At 37.8% G+C, this 15390-nt stretch overlaps 1 protein-coding gene across 1 annotated transcript; it reads right to left on the bottom strand.

Annotated features, from left to right (window-relative positions):
• Positions 1-7031: 7031 nt before the first annotated feature.
• On the bottom strand, positions 7032-7765 carry LOC135215894 (uncharacterized). The gene is made up of 3 exons (XM_064250848.1): positions 7612-7765; positions 7307-7471; positions 7032-7168 (listed from the first exon to the last, which is right to left on the bottom strand). Exons 1-3 carry the CDS (start codon positions 7733-7735, stop codon positions 7032-7034), a joined length of 426 nt encoding a protein of 141 aa, XP_064106918.1. The 5' UTR covers positions 7736-7765.
• Positions 7766-15390: the final 7625 nt, after the last annotated feature.

The raw sequence follows: 15390 nt of genomic DNA, 5'->3' as shown, positions 1-15390 counted from the left end.
TGTATATGCTCCAGCCTTCTTGAATCAAGCTGATTCCTTTTTCTTATAGTACAGTGCACTGATTTAATAGCTTGTGTAATGGATTTTAAATTCATAAATTTAGTTTACAAAAATTCATTTTTTTGTATAATGAGCATTAGTGTTAAGATTACCAATAACAGAATCTGTCCTCTGTTTGAAGGGTAGAGTAACATTTCTAAGGTCCCAAGTAACTGCTGTAAACTTTACTGTTTATTCATTCTGACTATTGGCTTCCGAGTTGGGTAACTTGTCTATAATTTTATATTCATAGGATTGGAACAGTAAGATTGCTACTTTCAGTTCTTTTTTGAATGAGGAATGCCAGGTTAGTTGAATTAGTTTTGATGTCAGTTTATGTATTGGAAAGGCAAAATTTTATCTCATGCTTTGCTGTAAGGTTAACATATATTCAGTTATCTTTTATATTGCATCAGTGATGCGTACTTATACTCATGTGGTAGTTATTAAATTAAATTTATGTGCGTGGGAAACCTAGAAAATCTTAATACTTATGATGACTTTAATTCTGTAGCTTTACAATTACGTAAAATAAAAGTTTTAGAGTATATTCTGTCGATCATAATAATGCAGTAAAATATATTTATCAATTTTGTTCCATTCTTATATTTAAATATATTTAAAAAATGTAAAATTATACTTTTATATACAAAAATATTCATTTAGTTTTACTCATGCTGTAACTTTTTAAAATGTCAAAATTTGGGAATTTTTGGAAAAATTTTATTCATACGTATATACAGGTAACAGGTAAACTTCTGACTTAACAAGATACTGAAAAATACAGGTTTAGACTAATGAATTATAACTGTAATAATGAAGTTAAAAGTTAAAATTTTTCCATAAAAAATTGGTAGTACGTACTGGTTTTTTTCCAAAAATTGTCTGTATACAAGCTGAAAAGCCAAATTTTTGTGTGCCATTTGTTAGTGTTTAGTTGTGATTTTTGTCTGAAGCCTGTGATAAAACTGATATGTAGTAATATTATATTAATCCTTTGAGTATGCATGTTATATTCAAAAGAATATTTTATATACTCATTTTTACAGGAATAAAGTTTTATAAAGAATGCCAGTATATTTTTATTTGCATAATTTTTTTTTTTAATTCTTTTGTAAAATAAGATTCTCTTGCAAGGAAAAACCATTGCTTTTCATATAATCCTTCAGTGCAAGCTGGAACAGTTGCTGAATCTTTGTAACAAAGGAGTTAACTGGAGGAGAGGGGGAGACAGCAAGGAACATTTACTGCCTATTGGTGCTGCTGTTCAACAAGTCTGGTTGATCTTGGCAGTAAAAGAGGATCACGGATCAATTGTGAATGTGAAAGTTCTCTGTTAAAATACACCTTAAGAAAAATTTACAAAAAAAGAGATAATTCGTGGATGGTCCAAGTCATAACTGCTAATGTTGGAAAATGGAAACCTACCATCACAAACCACTCTATCTCTGGCAGAAGCAGAGAGCCACACCAGAGAACAGTATTGTAGTATGTAAAGGTTGGACAAATGACCTAAAACAGGTTGCCCTGATTTTAACAGTTATAAATACGTACAAGGTGCCTTACATACAATACCTAACTTCGTGTCTGTTGGCTTTGTTTTTCTCTGTGAAGAGGAAACATGTCCAACACCAGTGCAAGTGTGTATGTAGAGGGGGCAGCCTGGGGTACCAGACACTCCTGGTTGAGCTGCCAAAAGCATTGCCCCTACCCACCCTCTTGTGTCAACCACACATTTGCAGGTACTATCAGGTGGTTCAGTCTCTCCACCTTTATGGGAGGAGGTTACCCAGAGTATCTAGTAAATGTAGATTATTATTATTATTATTATTATTATTATTATTGTTATTATTGTTATTATTCAGAGCATGAACCCTGTTTAAGCAGAACAAGCCCACAGGGGCCAATGATTTGATATTCAAAATTCCAATAAATATGTATGGTTATGGTGTTCATCTGAAAGAAGTAAAATACGGCATCAGGAAATACAGAAAGAAGAGGTAAGATTTTAGAAAAGAAAAATAAATTAATAAATATACTATAGATAAAAATTTAAGTAAATCATTAAAATACAGGAAGAATTGATTTAGGGTAGTAGTATGTTGCATCTTCACATAAATTTTTAAAGTTCCAGCCTACATCCTCATAGTCCGGGATCTCACAGAGATTTTAAATACATCTCGAGTACAAAAGATTTGATAGCTAAAGTCATCAGCTGGTGTGATGGGGACCTCCTAATGGCCATTCTTAAGTTATGCCGTTGGTGCGTTGGTGCGCTGCTTGAACTGCCCCCCAAAATAGGTTTAAATTACATTTTGGAGTACGTCAATCAAACCTGTGATAAAAGTTTAATTTTGGCACTGTGATTACAGATATGCCATTCTTTAATCGCGCAACTGGTGCAAAACGGATTTAAGAAGGGTCCAAATGGGGCTCTACTGTCACATTTCAATCACAATTTGAGTACATCAATGAAACTTTGTGGAAATATACCTTAGAGCTTCCTGATGAAGGATCAGTATTTCATAAGTATCAAATTTGGTGCAAACCCCATTTAAGAGCTACCTAAAGAGGGCACTATTTTTTGCACATTTCAAACACATCTTACATACATTAATGAAACTTTGTAGAAATATCCTTTCGAGCTTTATTTAGTGTCGAATTTGGTGCAAAAACCATTTAAGAAATGCCTAAAGAGAGTGCTATATCAACATAATGCGGATTAAAACAAATTTTCTAGCTCCATGACACCTCTGTATACCATGAATAAAACTTCGTGGGAATATTTTTTTATCTGATATAGAAGAACAAAGGAACTACAAATTTATATATTTTAGTATTTATTCATACAAAAAAGGTGCATTGGGGAAGAGTGAAATATAATTTACGTGCCAATACTGTTTACAATTCTATATTTATTTTCTGGGCTCAGCCGTGTCGCTCCCGTGAAATATGTCTGCTTTAGCACTATTTCTAGTAAAATATTGCTATAATACCAGAGAACTGCTAAATTGGACATGTCAGAAGCCTCTGACTCGCTCACCTATATAAAAGGTGTCGGTATAAAACTGGGGTGACATGTCCAATTTAGCAGTTCTCTGGTATTATAGCAATATTTTACTAGAAATAGTGCTAAAGCAGACATATTTCACTGGGCGACACGGCTTCCTCGCCCAGAAATAGATTTTTCCTACGTCAAAATCCCTTTATGGTATTTACCCAGATATTATATAATATCTAACGTATCTAACTCATGAATTATTAGTTTTTTAAATCTAGTGTTTGCTCTATCCTCAGCTCCATGCATTGTGGCTGTGAACCTCTGAAGAGCTTGTTTCGTCGTGTTAGATACTGCAGAGCTCATTGCCATTACTCTGAAAGTCTTCTGGTAGTTAAGTTGCTTTTCTAGAGTTTGGAGAGGCCTGACCTTCACTTTTCTGACAAATGCGGATGTATAGCCTGATCCCATGAAGGCATGGAAAGCTGGCAGCACTGCACAAAGATCTAGTCCCAGTTCCTTCAATATTGCTGTCAGGCTGACGTAACGACGATTGTTCGCTGAAACTGCTCCAATATCCATCCACAATGTTGGCAGAAATCTATTGCAGTGGTACAATAACATCACTGCAATGCCTGTGTCGGATGCCCTGACCATTATGTGTCCATTCTCACTATCAGCTGATAAGGAATGCAGACAAATCTTTGTGTCTGCCTCTTCATGGTTGTTCTTTAATCCATCCACTGTGTTTTGCTGTATCATACCCTCTGTCACCTGCACCTGGAACTTATAACATTCCCCTTGGACATCTAAGAAGACTTCGCGATCCCCAAAAATGTTAGCATTCGAAGAGCCTTGCCATTCATGGGCGAGAAACTGGGGTAGCTGATTCTTGAAGGACTTGGACTTTAGGGCATAGTTTAGATTTCTTGGCACTCGTCTCTGCTCTGACCCTGTGATGATGAAGGTTCTGTCATCAGATTCCCGCCTGTTTCTTTCAGTGTCCTTTATTGAAGGCTGTGGATAGTCATCAAAGATGTGTATGCGTTAGGCTGATGTTGCTAAACTCTGGACAAGAATACTTCTGGCTAACCCTCTGTATGTGAGGGGCAAATTTGGTGGCAAGATATGTAAGAGAAACTGTTAACCTATGATGTAAGCACTGACTTCCTTTGGCTGCTCTTCAAGACCTTTCATTTTACTCTCCAATATATTAAAGAGTGCACTCTTATCGGTCTTCACCATTACTTCTTCAGGGCTGGCCTAGGACAGAGGTACTGGGATCAGTGGGTACTGGAGAATACAGGCAGTCCCCGGGTTACGACGGGGGTTCCGTTCTTGAGGCGCGTCGTAAGCCGAAAATCGTCGTAAGCCGGAACGACACTTGGAAATATGCCTTAAACTAAGAAAAAGTTAGAGAGACCTTACCTGCATGATGTGTAGTGTGGTTATTTCAATGGCAAAGGATGGTTCTTGAAGGTATAATTCTTTATTAAACTCTTGTGACACTATAAAGCACAATGTACTACACTTAATCCTTAGGTTAGATTATACACTAAACACTATTATACACTGTACACTAATCCTTTGGTAGATCCTGGAGTACACTAAAATCCTAGTCTGGTAGCTCTGGAAGGTAAAAGTATAACACAATTAGTACAAAATACTACACAAAGTCCTGAATGCAATATGTAAATTATAGATATCAAGAGTAAAAGAGTTAATGTATGTTAATTAATTCCTTACTTTTAGTTTATAATTCCTTACTTTGAGTTATATCAAGAGTAAAAAAGTTAATGTATGTGAATTAATTCCTTACTTTTAGTTTAAAGTTGTCATGCTATGTAACCCTGGATGCACAAAGTCTTATGTGGCCCCATAGCCTACATCATTCAGGGGGTTCTGGAATGTACAAAAAATAATTAGTATGTCAGTAAGTACTCTATGCATAGTAAGTTACATACAGTAATATGCACCATACAGTGGTTTAATATCACATATATAACATGTATAAAACTTAGTTAATGTATGTTAATTAATTCCTTACCTTTAGTTTAAAGTTGTCGTGCTATGTAACCCTGGATGCACAAAGTCTTATGTGGCCCCATAGCCTACATCATTCAGGGGGTTCTGTTGTGAAGTACAAAAAATAATTTTGTCAGTAAGTACTCTATGCATAGTAAGTTACATACAGTAATATGCACCATACAGTGGTTTAATATCAACTGGTATGCATAGTAAATGATTGGTCTACACCCCCTGTTCAGCAGGGAGTGTACAGTATGTACGTACTAATTCCATGAGGGACCTTGATCACTTATCCCATGTGAGAGATCTTGGTCACTTTTTTTTAGTATGTACGTATTTAGTATGTACGTATAAAACTTACTTAATGTATGTTTACTACACTATGTATAATTCCTTACCTTTATGTTATGTAGTAACCCTGGACAAAGTTTTATGTGGCCCCATAGCCTGCATCATGGAGGGGGTCCTGGTTTTCTGGAATGTACCAAAAAAGTATCAAAGTTAAGTCATGTTATGTATGTTTAGTAAGTTACATACAGTAACCATACGTACAGTGGTTTATAACATGTATGTACATAATCAAACTTGGTTGGAAATTCCTGTAAAAAAAAGTTATGTACGTATGTAATACTACTGTATGTAAAAACCTTACTGTTCATACTTTGTTACACTACATGTTACATGTGATACGTATACTTTCCTGAAGGGTTTTTTCCATCCAAAAATGGTGCTTCTACTTGTAGTTATCCCTTGATGACACTTGTAGTAGTAATTTGTTAGTAACAACCTGGAGTTATGTGAAAAATGTTGGTTCTGGAAGGAAAAAGTAACAAAATTAGTGTACAAAATATACACTACAGAAAGTTGTGAATGCAATATGTTAATTACTGTAGATATATCAAGAGTACTAAAAGAGTTAATGTATGTTAATTAATTCCTTACTTTTAGTTTAAAGTTGTGTTCGTTCAATGTACCCTGGATGGACAAAGTCTTATGTGGCCCCATAGCCTACATCATTCAGGGGACTCTGAAATGTACAAAAAATAATTTTGTCAGTAAGTCCTCTATGCAGAGTAAGTTACATACAGTAATATGCACCATACAGTGTTTAATATCACATATAACATGTAGTATAAAACTTAATTAGAAATTCCTTACATAACTTACCAACTTTTAGTGAGTCTCAAAGCTGTTACCTAGGTTGTGGGAGATGGAGGGGGAGGTGTAGAGCATTCATGATAAGGATGCATTCCAAACCTAACTTCAGTGTGCTTTATCACAGATAACAGGCTAGGATGATGGGCAGTCTGGAATGAAGAATTAATATTAAAGGACAGTATGTAACCACTTAGGTGTACAAAATTTATTGTACGTATGCAAACATTAAACACAACTGAGAATTCCTTACCTTCAGCAAAATGAAGACATGTAGGCTATGTAGAGGTCTGGTTTATGTAAGTCACAGGTGCATGCCAGTCTGGAATGATAATGTAATAGTACATATGATTATATAGTATGTATGTTACATAAATAACATGGTTATTACATATGTAATAATAAAAACATTAATAAAAAAAATGTCCTTACCAAATTCTAGTGGTTGGCTTGCTTACTGGGATGGCCATATGGTACATGAGAGTGGGTGGCTGGGCTATGGAGTGGGATGGGCAGGTGCTTGGAGTCTGGAATGATAAAAAATATATAAAATGATAGTTACTACTACTGTAACTACTGCACATGTTATTACTGTTTGACATATGTAGTGTGTAATACGTATGTTCAATATAAAAAATGAAGAATTCTTTTACCTGAAGGAATGGGAGAGGTGATACTACTCGTATCAACTGATTTGGGCTCTGGAGAGGTGATACTGTATCAACTGATGCGGGAAACATCTAGATCTGGAAGAATGATAGGTACATAAATTATATTTAAAGGTGGATGTAATTGTAGCATATTTACACTTTTAATAAATTTCTATTAGCAATTTATAAAACATTTTATACAAATTTGTTAAGGATTCCTTACCTGATGTATAGGGCGAGGCATCAAAACCATGGAAAGGCTCAGGGTCATCTGGGTCACTGTCACTATCAAAGGGGTCTGAAATGAAAAAAAAAAAAAAATCTAATAAGGTTATGCAACATCAAACACATTGTACCACTATGTAAGTTAGTGTACGTATGTATGTAGGGTGTAAACAATTTCCAACATGAAAATGAGAAAAATGAAATTGCTTACCTGATTGTACACGTACAGGTGGGCGGGCTGATACAGAGGGTCCAGGTACAGGGGGATCTGGAACTGTCACAGGTAGTACAGGGAGATCTGGAACTGTCACAGGTAGTACAGGGAGATCTGGAACTGTCACAGGTAGTACAGGGGGATCTGGAACTGTCACCACTTCTGCAATAAAATTACAAATGATGAAAATTAATGAAGTTACAATTTACTCTTACATTAGTTGTTACATTAAAAAATTAACACATTTTATATGTACACTATGTAAACACATAAATTAGTAAAAACAGTTCAGAATTCCCTACCAGGACTAGGAGTGGGAGGTGGTGGTACTGGAGACTTGTGAAAGAAAGTGTCAAGCCTGGACTGCACACTTCTCTTCGTCTGCTTCTCCTTCAGGGTCTCCTTGTAGAAAGTCACCAAATCCATGATTCCTCTCTTGATTTTGTCAAACCTAGAAACGTTATAGGGGGGGTGCTTCCTGCCTCAAAAGAAGCCAAGGGCTTCTCTCCATATGAGTAAAACCCTCTGAAAACAAGCTTTCCACAGTTAATGACCTGGGTTTTGGCTCTGGTGCCGCCTCCTCTTCCTCAATCATTTGTTGTTCAAGTTCAAGTAAGTCCTCTGCAGACAATTCCTCTCCATGGGAAGCCAGCAGCTCTGTTACATCATCAGGTTCAAGATCTAGTTTCAGCTCTTGCTTAGCCCTACGATCTTCCTCGTCACAGTCTCGACGTCTTCTGGCTGGTCAAAGCCTTCAAAACTGTGCACAAACTGTGGACACAGTTTCTTCCAGGCCCCATTTAAAGTGGTCGTCTTCACCTCGTCCCAAGCACTTGCAATATTTTTCACTGCATCAGCAATGTTGTAGCCCTTCCAGAATTGCTTCAGTGTCAACTCCTTGTTAGCTTCTATGGCCCTCAAAGCAAAACGTATGGTCCTTCTAAGGTAGTAAGCCTTGAAATTAGCTATTACTCCCTGGTCCATTGGCTGTATCAGCGATGTGGTATTGGGTGGGAGGTACACCACCTTCACATTAGGATGCATGTCGCTCAAAATTTGAAGGGTGACCAGGGGCATTGTCCAGGACTAAGAGGGCCTTAAAAGGCAGACCCTTCGAAGTCAAAATACCGCTCCACTGCTGGCACGAAATGGTCATTGAACCAATCTTCGAAGACCATTAAGGTAACCCAAGCCTTCTTGTTTGATTTCCAAATCACAGGGAGTTGACTCTTGAAAATGCCCTTGAAAGCCCTGGGATTCTCGGCCAAATACACCAGCAAGGGCTTCAGTTTCAAATCACCACTTGCATTGGCCCCAAACAGCAAAGTCAGTCGCTCCTTTCCAGCTTTATGGCCAGGTGCTGACTTCTCCTCCTTGGAAAGGTACGTTCGATTTGGCATTCTTTTCCAAAATATCCAAGTCTCATCCACATTAAAGACTTGGTCAGCCGTGTAACCACCATCCTTAATTATCTCAGCCAAACCACCTGGAAAACTTTCTGCTGCTTCGCTATCAGCACTAGCAGCTTCACCTTGCAGCTTCACATTATGCAAATTTGCACGAGCCTTAAAACGGTTAAACCAACCTCTACTCGCGGAAAATTCACCACCAGCACTGCCTTCGCCAAACTTTTTCACTACTGCCTCATGCAGCGCTCTAGCCTTCTCCTGGATCACACTTAAGCTCACCGGAACACGTCGCTGGTTCTGGTCCTCCAGCCAGATCATGAGCAATTTCTCCATTTCAACAATGCTCTGGCTACGTTGCTTCTCGTTTTATCACCGTTGACTTCATCGGTGCAGCATCCTTAACATGCTTCAGAATAGTCCTTGTCCTTCACAATGGTTACCACCGTGGTCCTGCTCAAGCCTAAAGAACGGCCTATTTCGGTGTTAGTTTCTCCCTTCTCCGAACGCTTTATCACGTCATTATTTGACCTCCATCGTGATGACCTTCCTCTTCTTGGATGAACTATCATCGGAGGAAGTACTTTGGCGTTTAGGAGCCATTGTAAATTTGCGAAAATGGCAAGGAATTTCAGCAACGTCTTAGCACACAACATAGTGAAATGCAGGCAGGCACGCGATTGAAGTGGCGTCCTTTCGTATTGTTACGCTTGGCGTCCTCGACCGTCCGAGGTCGTTGTTCGGTCAATTTTTACCATACAGTTTAATAGCGTTAATTAATTTATGCACCTCCGCTCAAAAACTAGTTCTGCATATGAGGTATCGTTAAAAAGCATAACAAAACGTCGTAACCTTGGAATTTGTGTTGTAATCTAACCAGAAACTTAGTTTTTTTAATTATGTACTGGAAACAAGCAATGATTTTTCATTATATTTGCGATTTTGGACTGTTTTAAACTGCGCATCCCAAGCTAGTGTATTCATTCGCCCGCAAACTAGTTCCGCATATGCGGCGTCACTAAAAAAATTCAAAAAATACGAAAAAAAAGTGTCAAAAATCATCATAACTCAAAATTTTTGTTGTTGTAATGTAACCAAAAACATATTTTTTATTATGTACTGTGCTAAACTATAAAGGATTTTTATCATAGCATGCGTTTTTTAAAAGCGTCGTTAACTCGGAGCGTCGGAAGCGTCAGCGTCGTAACCTCGGAACAAGCGTCGTAACCCAGGACGGAATTTCCATTGAATATTTAAGAAAAAGCGTCGTAACCTCGGAACGTCGTAAGCCGGAACCGTCGTAACCCGGGGACCGCCTGTATGCTGCATGTTAGGTCTCTTCTTGGTGAACAGCACAAGGAGGCATCCCATCAGCTATTGATCCTTTAAGATCTTTAACTGCAACTTTCGTGTTCTTTGTCCAACGATTGCTTGCACAGCCATCTACAAAGGTTTTCAGGTTTTCTTTCTTTATTGCACTTTCAAACTTGTTTGGATCACTCATGCAAGCCTGGATGAATTCTTTGTGTCTGACTTTTCCTTTAGTTGGTACATTGAGGAGGCTTTCACGGATTTCATCATTTGTACCTTTTTCTGTGCAAAATGTGGATTGTTCGTATCTAAGATTTGCTTGATGATTTTCTGAAAGATCTTCAGAAAATCATCAAACATTGTCACGTTGAATTCCGTTGTTACCATCCATCTGAGGCGAGCGGAGTAGTCATTAGTAAAAGAGGTGATTCCTGGCATTTGAGATGCGGCGTCGGCATTGATAGTTTATTCCAGTGTCAAATCCATAGGAATTCTGCTGAAATCATGCTCTGTCCTTTGCAATGTGAATACACCCTGATTAAGTATCTCTCTAAGGCTGGGATGAGTCTCAGCAATATTCAATAAGTCCAATTGGTATTTTGTTAACAAGTGGGAATAGTTGATGTGGCCTATGACAAAGAACAGGTCAATGATCAGTGTCAGTGTGAAGACAAAGAGCTCGATGTTATTTGTCATGATAGCTCTTTCAAGTTGGTGAAATATGTTATTGTACTCCACATACATCATCCAGAACTTTGCAGTGAATCCATGAGCTCCTGATACAATTGCCTTGGTGAATTCAGAATACTCTTTCGAATACTTCTCAGAAAGATCTGTATTGATCATCAGCTCAAGCCCATGTTCTCCTGTATTGGTATTTGCTTTCACAGTAAATATCAGGGTAAGAAGCTCTTCTCTGTAATCACATGTCTCGAGAAAGGCATTGAAATGTAGGCTTTCAAAGGCAAGGCCAAGTAGAGGATGGAGCCTCTTGCATTGGTTGAAGGGTTTTCCTGTGAGGAACCCAATCAAAGAACCTGGTGCAAGCATGTAAGGTCCTCCTGATTCTGCTGAGTTTTCCAGAGGCCTTGAAAAAAATGCCATCTCTATAGCCTGGATTTGCATAGCTGATCTTGCTGCTGCAAATTCATATGTAACCAGTCCATACTCTTGGTTGCAATCTTCAGCACACTTCTGGGTTGTTCAAAAGGTTTTATGCACTACTGAAAAGCTGGTGATGGGCTTGTTGGTTTGGCATGTATCTCACCTCCTGTTTTGGTAGCTGATCCTTGTAGAAGATGGCATTGGGAAGAACATCAGTCTCAAGTGCGTCGCTCATTATCTACACGAGCTCCAGATGTCTTGCAGTGATTGCAGCATAAGGTATGGTAAAAACAGATGTGTTCTTATAGGTAAAGGCAGCTATTTTGGGGACACCAAAATAGGGGGCAAGAGATGTGTCTGCGACAGTGAATAGACCTCTTCTTGGCAGCTTTCTTTGCTCTTGGTGTTGCCTTTTTAACTGGTGTTGGTGTTTTATCACTCTGTTGACTGTTGCTATGATCACCTGGCAAATTTTGATACAGAATTCCCATTGTATCATGCAGTGTATCGCTCCCAGACAACATCTGTGTCATCTCATCCAAGTTGTCAAAAGCGAGTCCCATTGGAGCTCTTGCCAAAGTGTTTTCAGGCAAGCTTCTATCGTCTCTTGGATTGCTTAACCAGTTGATGTTTCGAGTTCTTCCAAGCATGAATAGTTGAGACAATGCCCAAACCTATTCAGAACTTCAGTAAGCTTCTTGCTACCTGTGACAGATCTTATAGCCATACCTAGAGTTACATGTTCTGCTGGTTTTGCACGGCCTCTTTTGACATTTAATTTGTTTTCCACGTTGGTCAGATATGATGCCTGTGTACAGAACTTTGAAGAAGTTCATCACAGGCTGGGGTACAAATGTGTCCCAGTCTCTGATATCATTCAGTGTTGGATTATCTGGCACATCTTTTTTGTAACATTTAACAGCTGCTTTCACAATATTACAGCTGCTTGGTTGAGGAGTCGTTCCTTGGATTCTGTGTAGTCATAAGCCACACATACGGAATCATCAACAATTTCAGCATTGTAAAGAGTACTACCTAATTTCTTACCTACCGGACTCTGGGCCTTGATTTTGGACCCAAACTTATTTGTTAGGTTTCGCAACAAATTGTGCCTATGCATAGGAGACCATCAGCAAATGAACAAAAGTCCAAATAACAATCATACACAGATGTCAACAGTTCTGCACATTTGTCAGCAATTACAAACTTCTCAACATATTCATGGATATTTCTAACAGCAATCATTTTCTTTTCTGAGGAATGTCATCTTTTTTTTGCTTAGTACTAGAAGTTCTATTGGCCGTAAGCAAGAAAACGCTCTTGCATGAATGATGATACTTAGCTTCTTTTGCCACCAGGTCTACACCAACGACTTTCGAAAGGACTGCTGTATCCTGCAAGTAGTTCAGCAGCCTCTTGAATCCTCTGTCCTGCTTCTAGTGTTTTACATGATCCTAAAAATTCAATAGCCCCTCCTTTTTTCTTCCTCTTTTGATTACAGGAAAGACAGGTGACAGGAAGAATTCCAGATGATTAGGGTTCAGCATTGTCATCTACCCTTGCAGTGGAATGTAAATGCACCAAATTCCTGGTCTATCTCCAGGAGCTGATGTTTTGGATGTAACGGCTGTGGGGTGTGAGTTTCTGGTAGCAGGATACAAGATAACCATCATTCTCATCTGGGCTCTCGGGCAAGGTGACAACCAAGTCATAATAAACCGATTTCTTAAATTGGGATTCTTTGCGCCTCTTTTCAGCTGCGGTTTGCACAATACTCCAGTTCTTCTCATGGAAGGGTAAAACATCTCAACATTGTTTCTTCTCCGAGGGCTTCCCAACATGGAGAATACAACGCCTGTCATGTCCGGAGCCAGGAATTAAAAGAACTTTTATTCTAAGCTAGAACACGTTCTATATAGCTACATCAATAATTAATTTTCATGTGAAAATAAACAGCTCAAGAAAGACATTTTAATTTCATTTCACGTAATAATCCAGCAACGTGTAGAACACACTTGGCTCTCAATTTGGAGACACTCGAAAAAAAATCTCAAATCCTTAAGTTTTAAAATAACCCCATAAACTCACAAAAGATCTCAATATAATAGTAGGTTATCAAAATTTAAACTTAACTACAAAATATTACCAAATTTATGCTCTATTACTCTGCACAAGGTAATAATATAAACTCATCAGTTTAGACCCTTCTTAACTGGCTAACTTCCATACAAAGCAAAGTTGCCACCATACTGCTATTATGGAAATCTAATTTTCATACACACGAGCACCTGAAAAGAAAAGGCACAATTAATACTGATATTCTGAAATTGTATTGCTTATATATTCAGTGAAACAACAGTATAGTGATAAGATAAACAGAAGAGCTCACAATATGGTGGAGATGACATGAGTGAATATATAGGCCTAAAGAAAATGAATATAGATCTTTTCAATGTGCTAATAATAACACCCTCTTTAGGCCGTTCTTAAACGGGTTTTGCACCAATTACGACACTCAAGAACTGCTGATCCTTTATCACGAAGCTCTAAAGGATATTTCTAAAAGGTTTCATTAATGTACGTAAGACATGTTTGAAATGTGCAAAAAATAGCGCCCTCTTTAGGTCGCTCTTAAATGGGGTTTGCACCAAATTTGATACTTAAGAATTACTGATCCTTCATCAGGAAGCTCTAAGGTATATTTCCACAAAGTTTCATTGATGTACTCAAATTGTGATTTAAAAATGACAGTAGCGCCCACTTACCCTTCTTAAATGCGTTTTGCACCAATTGTGCCATTCTTACATTAGGAGGTCCCCATCACACCAGCTGATGACTTTAGCTATCAAACCTTTTGTACAGTATGCAGCAAAACTCGTGTGACTTTTTTATTTTTGTACTGGACAAGCGTTGTTCTCAAGTTGCCACTTAGTATTAAATCTCGTATTTTATAAACGTGTATATATGAGGAAAAGTTGGTCACTTGTTATATAGAATCTTATAATTGAAATATATTGGAACCTGAAAACCAAAAATATTTCACGCTACAATATTTCTGAACGAAAACTAAATACGTTACTGCAGCATGCAAAAACCTCAGATCACCGTGACTTCCATGAGTCTGTGGAATCGTCAGTCTGGACACTGTGAAAGAGGACATCGCGATGGAGAGCAAGAAGGGGAAAAGTTTGAGCAGAGCAATAGTGCTAATGATAAAAATGGGTGCATTGCGGGATATGAATTCGAAGTTATTACTTTTAGCTTTTGTGGCTTTGTGTATAAAGCAAATGTTAGTCGAGATCATGATTTCGATACTTGCAATAAATTATGGCTTAGGCTTAGGTTATAGTCTAGTGCTACATAAGTCTAGTCTCCCGAGGGGTTTCTTCAGTTTGAAGAAAAGTAAATAATAAATAACTGAATAAATAAGCGAGGTGAAGAGTAATCTTCGCTATTAGAAACACAACTAATTTATATTATTTTACTTTTACTTTAGGAATGGAAGACTATAATCAGGTCGGATATTATTCAGCTACAACTGTCGAGTGCAGATTCTACAGAATGACAACTGCAACGTATTATAAACAATAATGGCTAGGCCAATGCTATTGGCTTTATAACATACTGAGCTATATTCCAGACAGCAACAAGTTGCATCAAATCTTTGTAACTTATGAAGGGTGTCTATAAGACCATAAAGCAGGATTTGTGAAATTCTTCACAGTCTTGGTGTGGTATACTTCCGTCATTATTTTTCTTCATAGGCCTATAGGCTTAATGAGAATGATATAATCGAGAAGCGCGAAGTGCACTTGGCCTACGGTAAGGCAAGCTAAGCCATTGGCGGGGCCACTATGCACCCTTCACCAGTTGGGTCTAATGAAATCTTAGGTAGATCTCAAGAATGTAACTTAGTAAAAGGCATTAATAAACCAAGCAGCAAATAATGAATATGATTGATAATAATAACGGTACTTAGTAAAGGCATTAATAAACCAAGTAGCAAACAATGAATATGATTGATAATAAAAAACGGTATAGGTTAAGTAAATGGTATACCAATATAATTATTTTTAAAAAATACGTATAATTCTTTGAAATACATAGGTCCCTGTGAAAAATAATATACAAATTCCAGCAAAACAAATAGAGTAAACACAACCTCGTCTTTTAAAACACGTCATACATATATAGCTACAACCTATTCATACATAAATACAGAGAGAGAGAGAGAGAGAGAGAGAAGAGAGGAGAGAGACG

Source organism: Macrobrachium nipponense, chromosome 5, assembly GCF_015104395.2.
Source record: "Macrobrachium nipponense isolate FS-2020 chromosome 5, ASM1510439v2, whole genome shotgun sequence".
Classification (NCBI taxonomy): Eukaryota; Metazoa; Arthropoda; class Malacostraca; order Decapoda; family Palaemonidae; genus Macrobrachium; species Macrobrachium nipponense.
The sequence above is the reverse complement of the archived record's forward strand: the minus strand, read 5'-3'. Positions and strand labels throughout refer to the sequence as shown.